This window comes from Anguilla rostrata, chromosome 8 (assembly GCF_018555375.3).
Source record: "Anguilla rostrata isolate EN2019 chromosome 8, ASM1855537v3, whole genome shotgun sequence".
Classification (NCBI taxonomy): domain Eukaryota; kingdom Metazoa; phylum Chordata; class Actinopteri; order Anguilliformes; family Anguillidae; genus Anguilla; species Anguilla rostrata.
Genome location: NC_057940.1, coordinates 49,305,112 through 49,319,994, shown reverse-complemented (window position 1 = coordinate 49,319,994; position 14,883 = coordinate 49,305,112). Strand labels below are relative to the sequence as shown.

Genomic DNA, 14,883 nt, shown 5'->3' with positions numbered 1-14,883 from the left:
CCCACTACACAATATCAAAGCTCTTGTCTGAATTCTGTCTAACCGTGTGAGATTTGTTTTGGCTGCCTCATCATAAAGAAAGCAACCGTTATCTGAAGATGATCTTATCAATGCCTGATACATATTCATCAATGTTTGCCTTTTCACACCCATATCCTGCCACTGCCCTCATTAAATTCAACACTTTCCTGCATTTTGTTTCAACATGCGCACAACAAAGTCTTCTGGGTATTGAAGTTTATTTCTCTCGCTCCAGGTATTATTCACCTACTCCCAAAAATAGGGGGTCACTGACGGTTCAGGAAATGGTGCAGATGGTGCACTTACATCTGCGTTCCCACAGTGCGTGATTTGGTTAATGGGTCGCTCAAGTGTACAAGCAGAGATTTTGCAGTAGGGAGATATGGCATCTACATAAATAGCTGGTTCCACCTCTAGGGGGCGACTATGAGCACTGAAACAGAAGAATGAATGGGGGTCAATGCAAGTTTTTCATAAAACTCCGGAAGAGAGAAGTCGTTTTTTTTTTATGGAAGACTCAATAGCATGACAACTGGTGCCAGTGCCAGCCCAAGTGGAAGTAGCAAATGCTGTAGACCAGGGGCTACGGTGCACATTTTAGGACATCCTCAGACCTCAACATCACTTTTCAGGCATCAGACAAAATGACATTGTTTCTCACGCAAAAATGCTTCAGGTCTCTGGAAAAACATGATCAAGTCTAAGATGAAGATGACTAAGCAGTCTCTGAGTCTTTTTGGAAATGATACTTCCCTATGGCCACTGAGTGATTTTGGCACTGATTGGCCACTTGATGGCACCATTTGAATTTCCAATATTCAAACAATTGTAACTCCTGTCTCTTTTGAGCTGGAGACTTGTATCCTACCTCACAAGGTGTCCCTCCTCATGACCAACTCTAATCCTTCAGAGCCATAATTTCCACCATTTTCAGCTTCCCACCATTTTGAATTTGTTTTTTAAAATTTTAAAGACATCTCCTACAGCATTCGACCCATCAACATGGAACTTGCATCACTTTTTTCAGGAGATCTACAAAAATGGATACAGTGGTACAGAGTACCTCCCTTTGGCTATTGCATGATTTTGGCATTGACTGGCCACTTGTTAAGTGGTTTAATATTAGCTGAGTGTGTTTGGACCCTGTGTATAGCTGCTTGCAGCTATTTATGTGTCTGAATCTATTTCCATGTGATCATTTTCACAGAGGAGGGTTCATCTAAATAGAATTGGGCCTGGCATAATGTATGGTTTGGGTGCACTTGACTGAAATAACTGATTTTGCTGTAGACATTTAGTATTTATCATTGACTACTTTAGAACATGTTTACATCAGTAGGTGTCCTGTGACAGTGCTTAGATTCTATAGGGAGCCATCAGCTGATCTCAAAGAGCTTTTGTATTGGCTAAAAAACTTGTATTCCAAGTTGTTGCCAAATTTTAGCAAAGGCAAGGCAGCTTTTCTTAGATTATTCTTTCCACCCTATAACACCAGTGGTAAGTTGATTTAAGAACTGGGGAGTTACACTTCATGGCCTAGGGTTGAATTTGCCTGGTCATCCCCACGTGTCTGGATATGGATGATTACAGCAAGGAAAATAATTCCCTTTATTAATTATTTATTTCAGGACACCAATAAAACCCAGCATTAGAGTTATCACTCATAAACGGAAAATGTAGAATTAAGGAAACAAAAATGGCCAAATACACATGCAAATTTCAGAGGTTTTTACATAATGAGAAACTATTGTTCTCGTCGTTGCGGTACAACTATTTCACGGTAGATGGCGGTATTTCACCTTCTAATTTCTTTGATTCCCTCAAAAACACATCAGGCTGATGAAAATTCAAATACTTTCATTCAAAAAATCTGCATGTCTTATTCAGGTATTACAGTTGTATTATTTTATCGTTGTAATTGATGGAAGGAAATATCATCTATTCTAATAAATTGATGGTTGTGTTATTAAATTGACTGAATTTCCCCAAGATATTTCTATTCTTTAACTTCACATAGCAAAAAGAAAACGCGCTATGTTCTCTTAATTGGTTCTTGCTATGTGTGATACTCTAGTTGCTTTTGTTGAATATGGCTGTTGAGAGGCAGGTCTACTATGTTTTTATGTTAAAAGAAAACATGGAAGATAGTGAAGACAATACTATGTTAAGTAAAACTACAGAAATGTGGCTAATTGGTTTGTAATTCTAAATTGCCAGTTTGAATCCTTAGTCGGACATTTCTGTGACACTATTGATTAAGGTCAAACTTCGATTGTGTATCATGTGTAAACCAGATATGGGCGTACAAAAAAAGCATGACAAACACTGTAGAAGGTACTTTGCCTGAAGAATTAATTAAATTGTAATATCAATATTTTCAATCTACTTTTAGCCCTCCATTTTAAAATTCATCCTCCACAAAAATGCGTCATTGAACGTAAAATCATATTCTAACATTGTAATAATGTATTTTGGATAGTATTAAGCATGAGCCAATGTCAAATTAATCCTGTCGTGTCCAATAAGAAAATTGGACACGACAGGAATGAGATATGGCGGGTCACGTGATGAGGGTATCCGTTTTGCCGAAGCCGCTGAACGGTCACATATAGCCACGTGACGCAGGTATCGGGGTGTCTGTGGAAAAAGAAACAGGTAAAATTCCGAGTGTCTCCCTTATTGTCTGGGCGAGGCAATTCGGCTAACTTTCGTACATTAAATAAGGGTCTAAGGGGTTTGGAATTTGTTCCGTTTCGACTTGGACGTTACTGAGGCCGTTCAGTCTTTTCGAAAGCTCGATTTCAGGTCTCCAGCCTGGTTTCTGGTCAGTATTATCGCCCGTTATTTGTTTTCGTTATTTGCGGCCTAGCGGCCTGGTGAGGGCCTCGGTGTCAAGTATGTAAGTTCCCCTGGCGATGGCGTTACGATGGTAAGGATAGTGAGTGATTGGCGGAGGCGAACGACTGGGCTGTTTTCTCAAACCCGAAACGAACATGGATACTAATCGGTCGGGTAAAGAGCAGCATTCGGACAAAGTGTAATTCTTGATATGTTGTTGCAGGGTGAAAATTTATCGATAGCCGGTTACTTATTTTTGTGAATATGGGGTTGAGTGCAATGGCTCCTCTATTGGCCATGAGGTGGTTAGGAGCGGAAGCAATAAAATAACGTTATTTAGGTTGTGATGGCTTTCTAAAACGAAATTACACGACGCTGCTGATATTGTTAGGAAAGAGCGATTCTGGAATTATTTCGTCAACTAGCTTGTAATTGGCCAAGAAGGAACAAGCAGTGAACGTGCAGCTACATCATTGGAGCCCGTGGCGTGCTGTGTAATAACAACAAAGCTATTTACGTGCCCAAATTATTTATTAATAATCAGTGTTTTGTGGTATGCATGTAGTTTGGCTTATTAACTACATTTTGGCAGCACGAGGCAATACATCAGTTTGGCTGAGGCGAACAAACTGGCTTGGATCGTTTAGCAGGGTGTGTGGGATGCGTAGTCAAATAGTAACGTTGCATCATTTGTGCGATATCTCCCATTTATGTCGCATCTTTAGTGGCTAGTTAGCTAAATGCTGTAGTAAATGTTCTGCCTGCCAACGCTATCGGGATATGCAACAGCTTGCTGGCCAACTGGCGGTAACGTTGGTTACTTTTGGCTCGAAGCGTTACATCAGTATTTCAAACAAAGTTTAGTTGTGAACACAGCGAAAATTACCTGTGTGACTGTACAATAGCCTGGCTATCGGAAGGCCTAACGTTAGCAAAGGTTTTTATTTTTAGATACGACTGTACAGAGCAGACAAATTCGTTGTTGTTGGACATTTTCCAAGCTGCAAATCCCTCTTGGGTTGAAGAGTATACAAAGCACTGTCGCTAGCTGGTTAACCATGCTGTGCACAAACTACTTATAACCTTAGCCAACAAACAGTGGTAGCTAGCAACCCGACACGTTGGTACTGTTAGTCGCAGCTTCATCTTCTCTTGTTGTGTATAGAAAATTTTAAAAAATGAACGAATGCTTGTCTAATGATCTAGACGGGAAGTTTTTTTCCTGGTAGTGCACTGTGTTCGTTTGTCATCGCTTCCTGCTTATCAACAATAACCTGTGGTACCCTCGCTGGCGTTCGTCTATGGCTTGTGTGTAGTAAGCCGTAGCTCGCTGCAAGTGGCACTGGCTAGTCCCATCGTTCCTTGCGTAAATTTTGACAAGCGTGGTTACCAAGTTAATTTCTTGCGGTCAGTTTCTTACCATTTAGGTTAGGTTATTCTACTAGCGATCAAATACAGTGAATATTTTATTTGACTAGACCGGAAACAAAACGGGCTCTAATGTGAAGTAAAAAAAATGAAACGCCTTGGCTGTGATTTTAACGAAAGTATAAAGACCGTGCAAAGGGGCAGTAATGACTTGCGTCTTTTGCGTGGTCTGGCACAGCTGTCAACCAACACCGAAAAGAGCACTTTTCGAAAAGGCGGGTTTGGTTTTTTTTTCGGGTCACCCAACGATGCCACGATTCGGGATCTCCTTTTCTGTCAAGAATTCTGACTAAAAGGGTTGCCACTTTATTACATTCTACCAATGCTGCTGTTTGAGACTGCGCGTGTTCTATTTTGTTTCTATTCTGTATTACCGTAGTTTAAACTCTGACCAAGCTCACGCGCAGGTATTCTCCATTTGCCTCTAATCAACATTATCAGTGATGGTTGCGTTGTTTTGATGGTTTGCTCTCCCCTCTCTCTCTCATATCTCTCCCCAGGTGTTATTCCTTTGTAAATACTGTTATTTGTATATACTGTAAATGATGACATCAGTGGGCAGCAGCCGTGCCCGGGGCAGCTGGGAGCAGACGCAGAACCAGACACAGAGCCAGACGGCGCACAAGCCCAGGCCGCAGGTACGTGCAGATTTGGACTTTGAGGGCACCTCTTTACCTTACGGGGCAGATTCTACGCTGTGCGCATGATTTGGCGCGCGTCTCGTTCGTTTAGGAGAAAACGCAAGCCGAGGAGAACCTCAGGCGTCGGCTTGGCGTGTGCAGCCTGGGGCGTGCGGGGTTTTCGGTGTGATGGTTGTGTTTGAGATTCTACACTCAATATTTCAGTGCACACCCCGCCCTGTGTGTTTCCAGAGAGACAGGGAACGTGCTGCTTTTCACTGTCACCTGACCGGTTAAGAGTTGATCTCACAGTTAGTTAACCGCAGAAAACCAGCAGCTCTCCAGACCCCGAGGCCTGTATCACAAAGCAGGATTGCTGAGTTAGCTGGATAACTGCACCAGGTTAAATGCTGAGTAAATCTGTTCTCACTGCAATCCATGTTCCAGATCTGGGAGGGTTCCGGGTTTTGCTCTGTGCAGTTATCTGACTGACTCTGCAATCCTGCTTCATCATACAGGCCTCTTGTCCAAGCAGCATTGCTTCAGGTGTCTGTTTTTGGGGGATGGAGGTTTTTGGAAGTGTAAATGGGTGAGGGGGTGGGGTATTTGGGGTTGCCGGGGGACTGTCAGAATAACGCACCCCCCCCCCCCCCCTCGTTGTTCTGGCAGGCCACAGCTGAGCAGATTCGACTCGCACAGATGATTTCGGACCACAACGACGCGGACTTTGAGGAGAAGGTCAAACAGGTAGGCCTTCCCCCCCCGCACCGTTTCGCCACCCCGTGTGGTCAGGGTGACCCGCGCCAGTGACCAAGCTCCCACCTAACTGGACTTTCCTCCTAAAACCTCTTTTCCTTCCTCCCTCTCTCTCTCTCTCTCTCTCCCCCTCCCACCCTCGCACTATCTTCCCCCTTTCTCTGTCTCTCTCTGGGTCTGTGCCAGAGCATGGAGCTTGCTTTTTCACTTCTGGGCTGAAGTGCAGAATACGTTTGTTTGAACGGATGATTGGACGTTCGAGTATCTCATTGCAATCGCACGCATAGAACATTACTTTCTTATTCTGCATGTCTTAGCTGGTCCAGCCACCCCATCCCTACATTTTAAATGCTAGAACTAAATAAGATGTAATGGAGGTTAGCTGAACATACCATGAGAGAGGTGGTCAGAGCAGCGAACGCTGCTATACGGTTCTCCTGTACCCGACCTGTAACTGCTTGCAAGGCTAATGTGCGCTGTGATGTAGATGGGCTGTAGTCGCCCTGCACACCCATAGGTTCTGCTCTACTCATGAAGTGATGTGGGGAGGGTTAGGGTTAGGGTCAGCCTCTCTCGGGGTCAGAGGACACTACCTGGCTCACCCAATCAGTGTCTCTGTTCTGGTGAGCAAAGTACCGGTTACAGGGTTACTGTCGTGCAGTTGGACCGGAAACTGCGCAGTCTGTGCAGAAACACACTTCAGAACTGCTACACACACACACACACACACCACATGCGCAGTCAGTCAAGGTTCACTCACTGTCCTGTCTCCCACGCCCCCTCCCCCCGCCCTTTTTCCAGTTGATCGACATCACAGGCAAAGACCAGGATGAGTCCATGATCGCACTGCATGACTGTAATGGGGACGTGAACAGAGCCATCAACGTGCTGCTGGAGGGCAGTCCTGACACTGTGAGTCCCGGGTCACGCGTTGGGAAATGTAGTCCGTTTCATCAGTGGGGCCTTGGGAATTGTAGTCTGTGTCATGGATGGGGTATTGGGTAATGTAGTGCGTGTCATGGGTGGGGTATTGGGGAATGTAGTCCGTGTAATGGGTGGAATATTGGGGAATGTTGTGTGCCATGTCACTTTTGTACGTTGCTTTGGATAAAAGCGCCTGCTAAATAAATGTAATGTAAATGTAATGTAGTGTCATGAGTGGGGTATTTGGGAATGTGGTCCGTTTCATGGGTGGGGTATTGGGGAATGTGGTCCGTTTCATGGATGGGGTATTGGGGAATGTAGTGCGTGTCATGGGTGGGGTATTGGGGAATGTGGTCCGTTTCATGGATGGGGTATTGGGGAATGTAGTGCGTGTCATGGGTGGTGTATTGGGGAATGTATTGCAGTTTTGAAGATGTTTAGGAGGGATGCCTTGCTTAGTTGCTGAATGGCTGCTGTAAATCGGTGTGAAAGACCTCAACTGATTTGAAAATAAAACCAAAGAAAAACAATGGCACCTTAGCTGTTTATTCGTTGTCTGCTGCATGAGGAAAATATCAGCCAAGCGTGTACAGATAATTAATTAATTGGGCCGATTATTGCAGGGTAATTGATATGTACGCAAACTAGGCTTGGTGCCAGCCCCGCTGTAGAGGCACTAACTGAATATAAGGGTGTGCTGTGGGTTGTGAAAGGTGGAGAGAGACAGGGAGACAGAGAGAGAGACAGACAGACAGACAGGCTGACAGACAGACAGACAGACAGAGAGAGACAGAATGACAGACAGAGAGGCAGACTGACAGACAGACAGAGACAGAGAGACAGACAGAGAGAGACAGACAGACAGACAGACAGACACAGAGAGTATCAGAGAGAGGCAGTGTGCTGTTGTGGTGTAGTTTGGAATGGCAGGGACAGGTTCTAGAGCAGAGCCGGGAGCAGCATTCCGTCTGCAGTCTGTAATACAGAGAGTCGTGTGTTCGGAGCGCGTCCTCGGGTGACCCTGATGCCTGCAGCGAAAGTAAACAAAATGGCCTCCTCCTCCCCTCCAGGATTCCTGGGAGATGGTGGGGAAGAAGAAGGGCGTGTCGGGGCCGAAGGAGAGCGGCCAGACAGAAGCCAACGAGGAGGGGAAGGAGAACAGGGAGCGCGGGAGCGAGCGGGACGGGGCGCGCCGGAGAGGGGGGGCCCCGCGCCGGGGCAGGGGTTCCAGCCGGGGACGGGAGTGTGAGTACAGGGGGGGGGGTTGAGGGGGAGGGGAGTTCATTGCACCCCACCGAAAAACACAAGGTAGACCCTTAGGAAGGGCACCATCTACAGAGCCTAGTCCTGAAGTGGACAGGACAGCTTATAGTGCCTTTATATATCGCAGGTCACAGCACCTGCAAACAACTTTTATTCTGTTCAGATTTTGAGATGGAACACACAACCCTCTGGTGCATACAGTGCAATTCAGTTTTATTTTTTTTCAAAGTTGATGCTGTTCACCTGCTGCCTCTAAACTTCCTGTCTCTCTCTCTCTCTCTCCCCCTCTGTGTCTCTCTCTCTCCCTCTGTCCCCCCCCTCCCCCCAGTCCGTGGGCAGGAGAATGGTTTGGACGGCGGGAAGGCCGGGGGCGTGTCGGGCCGGGGCACAGAGCGCGGTCGCCGCGGGAGAGGGAGAGGAAGAGGTAGGCCCCATGGGTCCCAGCGCCCCCTCCCACAGCCATCGTCCCCATGTGTGTGTCCAGCCCACCCCCCCCCCCCCCCCCCTTCTGTGTGCCAAGAGCTGAGCCGCCAGGCCTGCGGTCTGTCTGAAGAGCTCTACCAGGATGTATGGGGGCACTTGTTTGCCTTGTATTTGTGTGCTTTAGATGGTTTAACCCCTTTGAAGAGGATGTTTTTTTGGAACGTTTTTTTCAAAATTCGGAGTCCGTGTTCTAGAACTCCGTTGCTTTCAGTCGCCAGTAGTGACTGTGACATCAGCATTGGAATGTTCAGTTAAGAACATTCCGATCACACGTTTGTGATCTCGCCCCCTTAAAGGGTTAAATGCTCCAGCGGGCCATTCGACGGCCCCTGATAGGCTGTCCAGTCAGGGATCTGCCCCTAACCCTCCCGCCTTCCTGGCGTTAAAAGAGACAGAGAGGCCTCCTGACTGTGACCCTGCAGCCTCGTTGGGAAAGAGCCCGGAAGGCACCTCTTCCCCGGGCACGGTTTCACCTCCGCTTCCTCCGCCAAGTGATTCATTATCTGCTGCCAGGCGCCCCGTCCTGCAGTAATGAACGACCCGCTGAGCCTTTCAGTGATTACTCCTCATAACCACGGGAAGCCCTGCTCGAGCAAGATGCTGTGAAGTACAGCTGTAAGATGCTGAACTCTTCTGTAGCCCAGTCGGATCACAGTGCAATTGCATGATGACAGCAGCGGCGGGGTAATGGTTTGGAAACTGGGCTTATATCGAATGAAGGTTGCAGGTTCGACTCCCAGGTGAGGCTCTGCCATTTTGTCATTGAGCAAAGTACCTGGATTGGTTCATGTAGTCTCCCGTGTGTTTAAAAAAAAAAAAAAGAAAAAGAGAGAGCTGTTTAAGTAGCTATGGTTACAAGCATCTGAATGAGTGCCTGGATATTAATGTGTTTTAAAGAATTGTGTGTAAATGAATGAATTTAGAACTGGGTGAACAGTAAGTGGAGTGCCTTTTACTCTAGTGGTAATTTGCGAGAAATCCAAACGTGTGGTTTGTTTCTCTGCCTCCAGGGGGCGCTGGGCGGCGAGGCGGCAGGTTCTCGGCGCAGGGCATGGGGTAAGTCTGCACCCCCGCGCTCCTCTTCTCGAGCGGGGGGTGTCCGTCTCTCCGCCGCGCCACTTTCGCCCAGCGAAGCTCCTTCGCGTTGATTCCCCCCTCCCCCTCGTTTCAAAGAGCAGCACTACCCTCCCGCGCACGGGGCAGGGGAACGAGACCCGTTAACTGACCCGGAGAGCGTCCGGATTTGGCTCTGCCGCCTTCCTGAACACCACCACCGTTCAGGTGGTAACCCGGGCCATGTACAGCTATCCCACGATGCTCTCTTGTCCCTTTAATCACTATACAGTGAAGGACAAATTATCAAAATTTGTGACCGTCAGTCTAGATTTGCTCGGTGTCACCATAACTCCACGAAGGCATTTCTGTGTTCATCTTAAAGACACCCGCTTAGTTGTATACATGTACTGTGCGTTTGTATTCGTGTTTTGGACCACGCGTTGTTTAAAGAGACTTTAGCCCACCGGTAGAAGTGGTTGAAGAACCCTGCCATACACATTATTCTGAGTTGGTGTTGGTGGAGCACGTCTTGGAAGTATAAATGTGATTGTGGGCTGTGGGCTGTGGTCCAGCAGGCCAGCGTCGTGGAGGTTTGTGCTGCTCTTTGACTGGCGTATTGGGTGCGGTTGTCCTTACACTCTTTAAGTTTGGTTGAGGTGTCGAACCCAACCCTGGTCTTTGAGAGCCCCGGCGGCGAACATTCAGGGTGTGGCCATATTTCACAAATATCTCCTTGAGTAAATGTGAAGGATAACCCCATGTGTGAGTTACGTCGAGCCTACGTCTTTATTTTTGTTTGATAAAGCTATTTAAAGACTTCAGTTTGACTTGAATGTTGTTAAACTAGCTTAATTGTCCAACTCGAACGTTGTCGCATGTTATCATGTCAGAAAACTTTGTCTCTTTCCAATTTATCTGTTGCACATTTGGTAAAGCCCTTTTTAAACATTTGTATTAAGATATCTGAAGAAGACACCCTTGAGCAAGGTACAGTGACGGTACTTTTATGGACTTACTGAAAGTTTGATCATAGGAAACATTTTTGAAAGTTTTCGATTATAAGGGTTGCGGTTTTGTTTAATCAAGATATGTGTCATTTAACGTCACCCTTTTATATATATATATATATATATATGTATGTTCATAGAGAAAACTTGTGAAAGTTTGGCCGTTTAATTGCATGAGTTCTAAAGGTAATTTGGACCACGTTCAGTTTTCATTGGGGGTTAGAGGTGATGTGCTGGATAAGGGCTCTCCAGGACCAGGTTTGGGGGGTGGGGGGGGGGGGGGTTGCTGGCGGGTGCTTGGGTGTGATGTTTGTCGCGAGTATGCCTGTGTCTGGACTCTTTGCTTTTGACCGTTTGTGCTAAATGGGGGTTGGGGGATGGGGGGGCGGGGGCGGGGGCGGAGCGAGGCAGGGTACCACGTGACGTGAACCACTTGGTTGGCGTGAGCAAATCTCTGGTCACATGACCCTTTCGAACGCTGGTTGCCGCTAGTGTGCGTGAGCGCATTAATAGACTGTTGGAATCATTGTGCTATAGAGTGCTGCTTTACAGAACTGCCAGTCAAAATTGCCGTCTTTATTTTATTTTTTTACTCTTTGGAAAAGTGAGCAGTGACTCTGGATAAGAGGCAGAAGACAGAGCATACTTATTTAACAATGTTTGCCAGCCCTGACATGGTATGCAGGGTTTGTTTTAGTTTTTTTGTAGCCATTGCGGTCAGTTTACCAGTTGGGCTTTGTGTCGCACGATGTTAAAGGGTGGTGGCTTGTGGGTGTTGGAGGCGAGGAGGGTTTGGGTTGCTGTGGTGTGCGCTGTTGCAGAGGCTTGAATAACTGCGTCCTGTGCGTTTGGCTTTCGTTTGAAATTCACTAATCCTAAAAACCCGAGTGTTGTTTGAGGTGTACAAATGGACAGGCTTGTTATGTGAGCCTCTAACAGCTCTAATACCGGTGTGCTGTTTGTTTCCCGTCTCTGTCTCACACACACACACTCACACACGCAGACACACGCACGCCGTTCGCCTTCCTTCCTGCATGTGTTTGCCTCTGTTTTAATCCTGTGCTCTTCCGCCTTCTCCGCGAAGCTCACGCACTGTTTGGCAGTACCTTCGCCAGCGTCCGTTTGGTAATTGGATCTTTAGTAGTGCCGCAATCTGCCGCTTTGGGGGCATTCATGGACTTTCCAGACCGCCAGGGCCCGTTTCATACAGTACTGTGCAGTGCCCACATGCTCCGACGTGCTTCTCTCTGCAGTCGGCACATGCTAATCGGATGTTGCGCTGCTCATCTCCGTGCCTGTCAGTTTATGCAAATCTGCTAAGGGCTGCTAAAATTCTACCCTTTTCGGGTATTTATACGTCAGTGTGAATACTCCAACTGCTGAGCCGCACTTTCACAAATACTGATGTTAAACCAGCATTGTATGATTACGTATCAGTCTCTTTCCTGTGCACCCGCGAGCTCCTGAGCGTAGCTGTGTAATATAAGCTCAGCTGAAACGAACGTTACGGTATTTACAAAAGCATCTATCAGGACTGTTCAAGGAGCAGTGTAGCGGTTTCATTTTCTTGATCGCAGGGTACTTCCAGGGCCACACATGTACGCACGCATGCACGCAGGCATACACGCACACACGTGTACACGCGCACACACACTTGCTGTTCGGGCTGCTGTAACCGTTGCTGTTGTTTTTCCTCTAAAGCCAGATTGATAAGGGGGCCAGATATGATTGTACAGGAGAAGAGAGGTGAGTGGCCCATAAGCTGTGTGTCTTATCGCCCGGTGTGATGGGTGGGGTGGGGTTGGGGTGGGGTGGGGGTGGGGGGGGGGGGGGCAGGGTAATTACATTGTCATTACACAAATGTTTAAGGGCCGCATGGCAGCCGATGAATGGACACCATAGACGTAGTCACTTGCGATGACCCACTGGGGCTTTTCCCATTTGGGATCTGCGGCGAAATCCGAGTTCCCAGCTGCACGGTATACCGAAACTTCGGTACTTTTTCAGTACTTAAAAAAATAAATAAATAACTGTTTGGTATTAGAATTTTCCGATGTTCGGTACTTTTAGGTGAAATGTAAAAGCCAGGGAAATGTGTCTCGCGCATTACTGATTGAGAGGATGAAAGGTGTAATTGGTCTGAATCTTCGCTAGATGGCAGTAGCAACTAAGGTAGCCAAGTCAGGCGCTTGTGCATTCAACCTCGTTGATACAGTGCAAGCTTCTAGCGAGAGAGAGACTGAGAAGTAATGCCTCTGGCATGTTTAATTTTTGAAATATATTTAATATATTTTTCTATTGTTTAGTATTCTAACGCTATAGGCCTATGCTTATTAATTTGTTGATGAGCAGGCTTCGACTTAAAGGTTGTTAATAAACCAGGTTGTTAATAAACTGTGAATTTGAAAATGAGGTCAACCCTTGTGGACATTACGTTTCTGATCTATTAAGGTCATTTCAGTATCCTTCGGTACAGAATATCGAATCGGTATCGTTTAAATTTCAAGTACCGTTTCAGTATCAAGTATCGTGATACTAAACCTGGTGTCGGTATCAAAGTCAAAATTTTGGTATCGTGACAACATCCCAGCTTCCAGCAACCGTCCTTTTCTAGCGCACCGGGGTTACGCCGGTCGCCCGGGTTACGCCCGTCGCCCGGGTTACGCCGGTCGCCCGGGTTACGCCGGTCACCCGGGGCTCAGAAAGCTGGTCCGTCTGGGTAGGCTGGAGCTCCGCCCACATTTTGGGCCACGTTGTCAACGGCAGTGTTCCGTTAAGCCTAATTGGCTCTCCCATCACCAGGCAGTGAGACTGACAGGGGTGGTGGGCGGGGGGTGAGGGGGGGTGGGTATATGTACGAAAGACTGTGTGAATGGGTGTCTGAGTGTATTGATTATGATTATATGTCTGTTTTTGGGAGGGGGGGGTGGGTCCCTGTTGTGTATTGGTCTTTCTGTCTCTGGTTAAAATGAGTTTCGGGCTGAGTCTGTTAGTGCTGGCTCAGTGACCGTGGCGGGCCAGGTTAGGTTAATATGCACCCCCACCTCACCCCGTATCCCCTTCCATGCAGTCTTCAGAAATGTATAACAGATTTTAGCTTGGGGTTTTTTTTAAATTGATTTTATTAATTTCCCCTCCTGGCCCAGATGTTAATTCAGGAAATGTTCAGTTCCCCCCCTTCCCCTCCCTTTCAGATTCTAATTGAGGATCGGCTCCCCTGTAATGCCTCAAGCTTACACTGAGATATTTATTTCAGATGTTGATTCAGGAAGTGTGATCCCCAACCTCGCCCCCCCCCCCCCCTCCCAGACTACACTCGTCTGGCCCGCCCCTTTCAGATATTCAGCTGATGCTGATTGGCTCCCCTAAGTGCCCCTCGCCTGATTGGCTGCCTCTCTCCCTCCAGGACCTTTAACCCTGCGGACTATGCTGAGCCGGCCCAGGCAGAGGAGAACTACGGAGGGGGCGGGACCTGGAGCAACACGGGGAACCTGGAGCCTGAAGACGGAACCAGTTAGTGTCTGCCTGTCTGCCTGTCTGTCTTCCAGCCTGTCTGCCTGCCTGCCTGTCTGTCTGCCTGTCTGCCTGTCTGCCTGTCTGTCTGCCTGCCTGTCTGTCTGTCTGCCTGTCTGTCTTCCAGCCTGTCTGCCTGCCTGTCTGTCTGTCTGTCTGCCTGCCTGTCTGCCTGTCTGTCTGTCTGCCTGCCTGCCTGTCTGCCTGTCTGCCTGTCTGCCTGTCTGCCTGTCTGCCTGTCTGCCTGCCTGTCTGCCTGTCTGCCTGCCAGCCTGTCTGCCTGACACTGTCACCTCCCATGTTTACCTGTCTTTGTGTGTGCGTCTGCCTGGGTTTGCTTTATTTAGGAAGCTGAGCGGAGTCTGTCTGTGTCTTTGTGTGGTGCGGTCTGTGTCTCTGTGTGTCGGTGTGCTGAAGCGGGTGTGCGGCTCCCGGGTCCCGTGTCCTGCATCGCGGCGAGCCCCACTCCAGCGTTCTTTCTGTTCGCTGCGCGTCGTTACCACGGTTTCACTTCAGACCGCGGCGCACAGCTTGAGTTACCCGCCGGCCATGTCAAACGTGGTTCGGCTCTGTCGCTCCTGACCCATAGTCTGTGTGCGTGTGCGTGTGCGTGTGCGTGTGCGTGTGCGTGTGCGTGTGCGTGTGCGTGTGTGTCTGTGTGTGTGTGTGTGTGAGAGGTGTGGTGAGGGAGGGTTGGGTGTATGTGTGTGTGCGTGTGCGTGTGTGCGTGTGTGGTGAGGGAGGGTCGGGTACGTGTGTGTGTGTGTGTGCGTGTGTGTGAGGTGAGGTGAGGGAGGGTCGGGTGTGTGTGTGTGTGCGTGTGTGTGTATGTGGTGAGGTGAGGGAGGGTCGGGTGTGCCGTGGTGTGTGTGTGTGTGTGTGTGTGTGGTGAGGTGAGGGAGGGTCGGGTGTGCCGTGTGCCGTGTGTGTGTGTGTGTGTGTGTGTGTGTGTGTGTGTGTGTGTGTGTGTGTGT

General features: G+C 48.1%; 1 protein-coding gene across 6 annotated transcripts in view; it reads left to right on the top strand.

Moving 5' to 3' along the window:
* Window positions 1-2,557: 2,557 nt before the first annotated feature.
* ubap2l (ubiquitin associated protein 2-like) overlaps window positions 2,558-14,883 on the top strand; it is a 36,017-nt gene continuing 23,691 nt past the window's right edge. For 3 of the 6 annotated variants that reach the window (XM_064345451.1, XM_064345447.1, XM_064345452.1), the window contains exons 1-9: window positions 2,683-2,845; window positions 4,788-4,925; window positions 5,577-5,654; window positions 6,465-6,575; window positions 7,658-7,832; window positions 8,179-8,274; window positions 9,344-9,389; window positions 12,098-12,142; window positions 13,803-13,909. In XM_064345451.1, the coding sequence (XP_064201521.1) occupies window positions 4,830-4,925; window positions 5,577-5,654; window positions 6,465-6,575; window positions 7,658-7,832; window positions 8,179-8,274; window positions 9,344-9,389; window positions 12,098-12,142; window positions 13,803-13,909 (754 nt within the window). In that variant the 5' untranslated portion in view covers window positions 2,683-2,845; window positions 4,788-4,829. The other 3 variants (XM_064345453.1, XM_064345450.1, XM_064345448.1) reach the window with 2 other exon arrangements.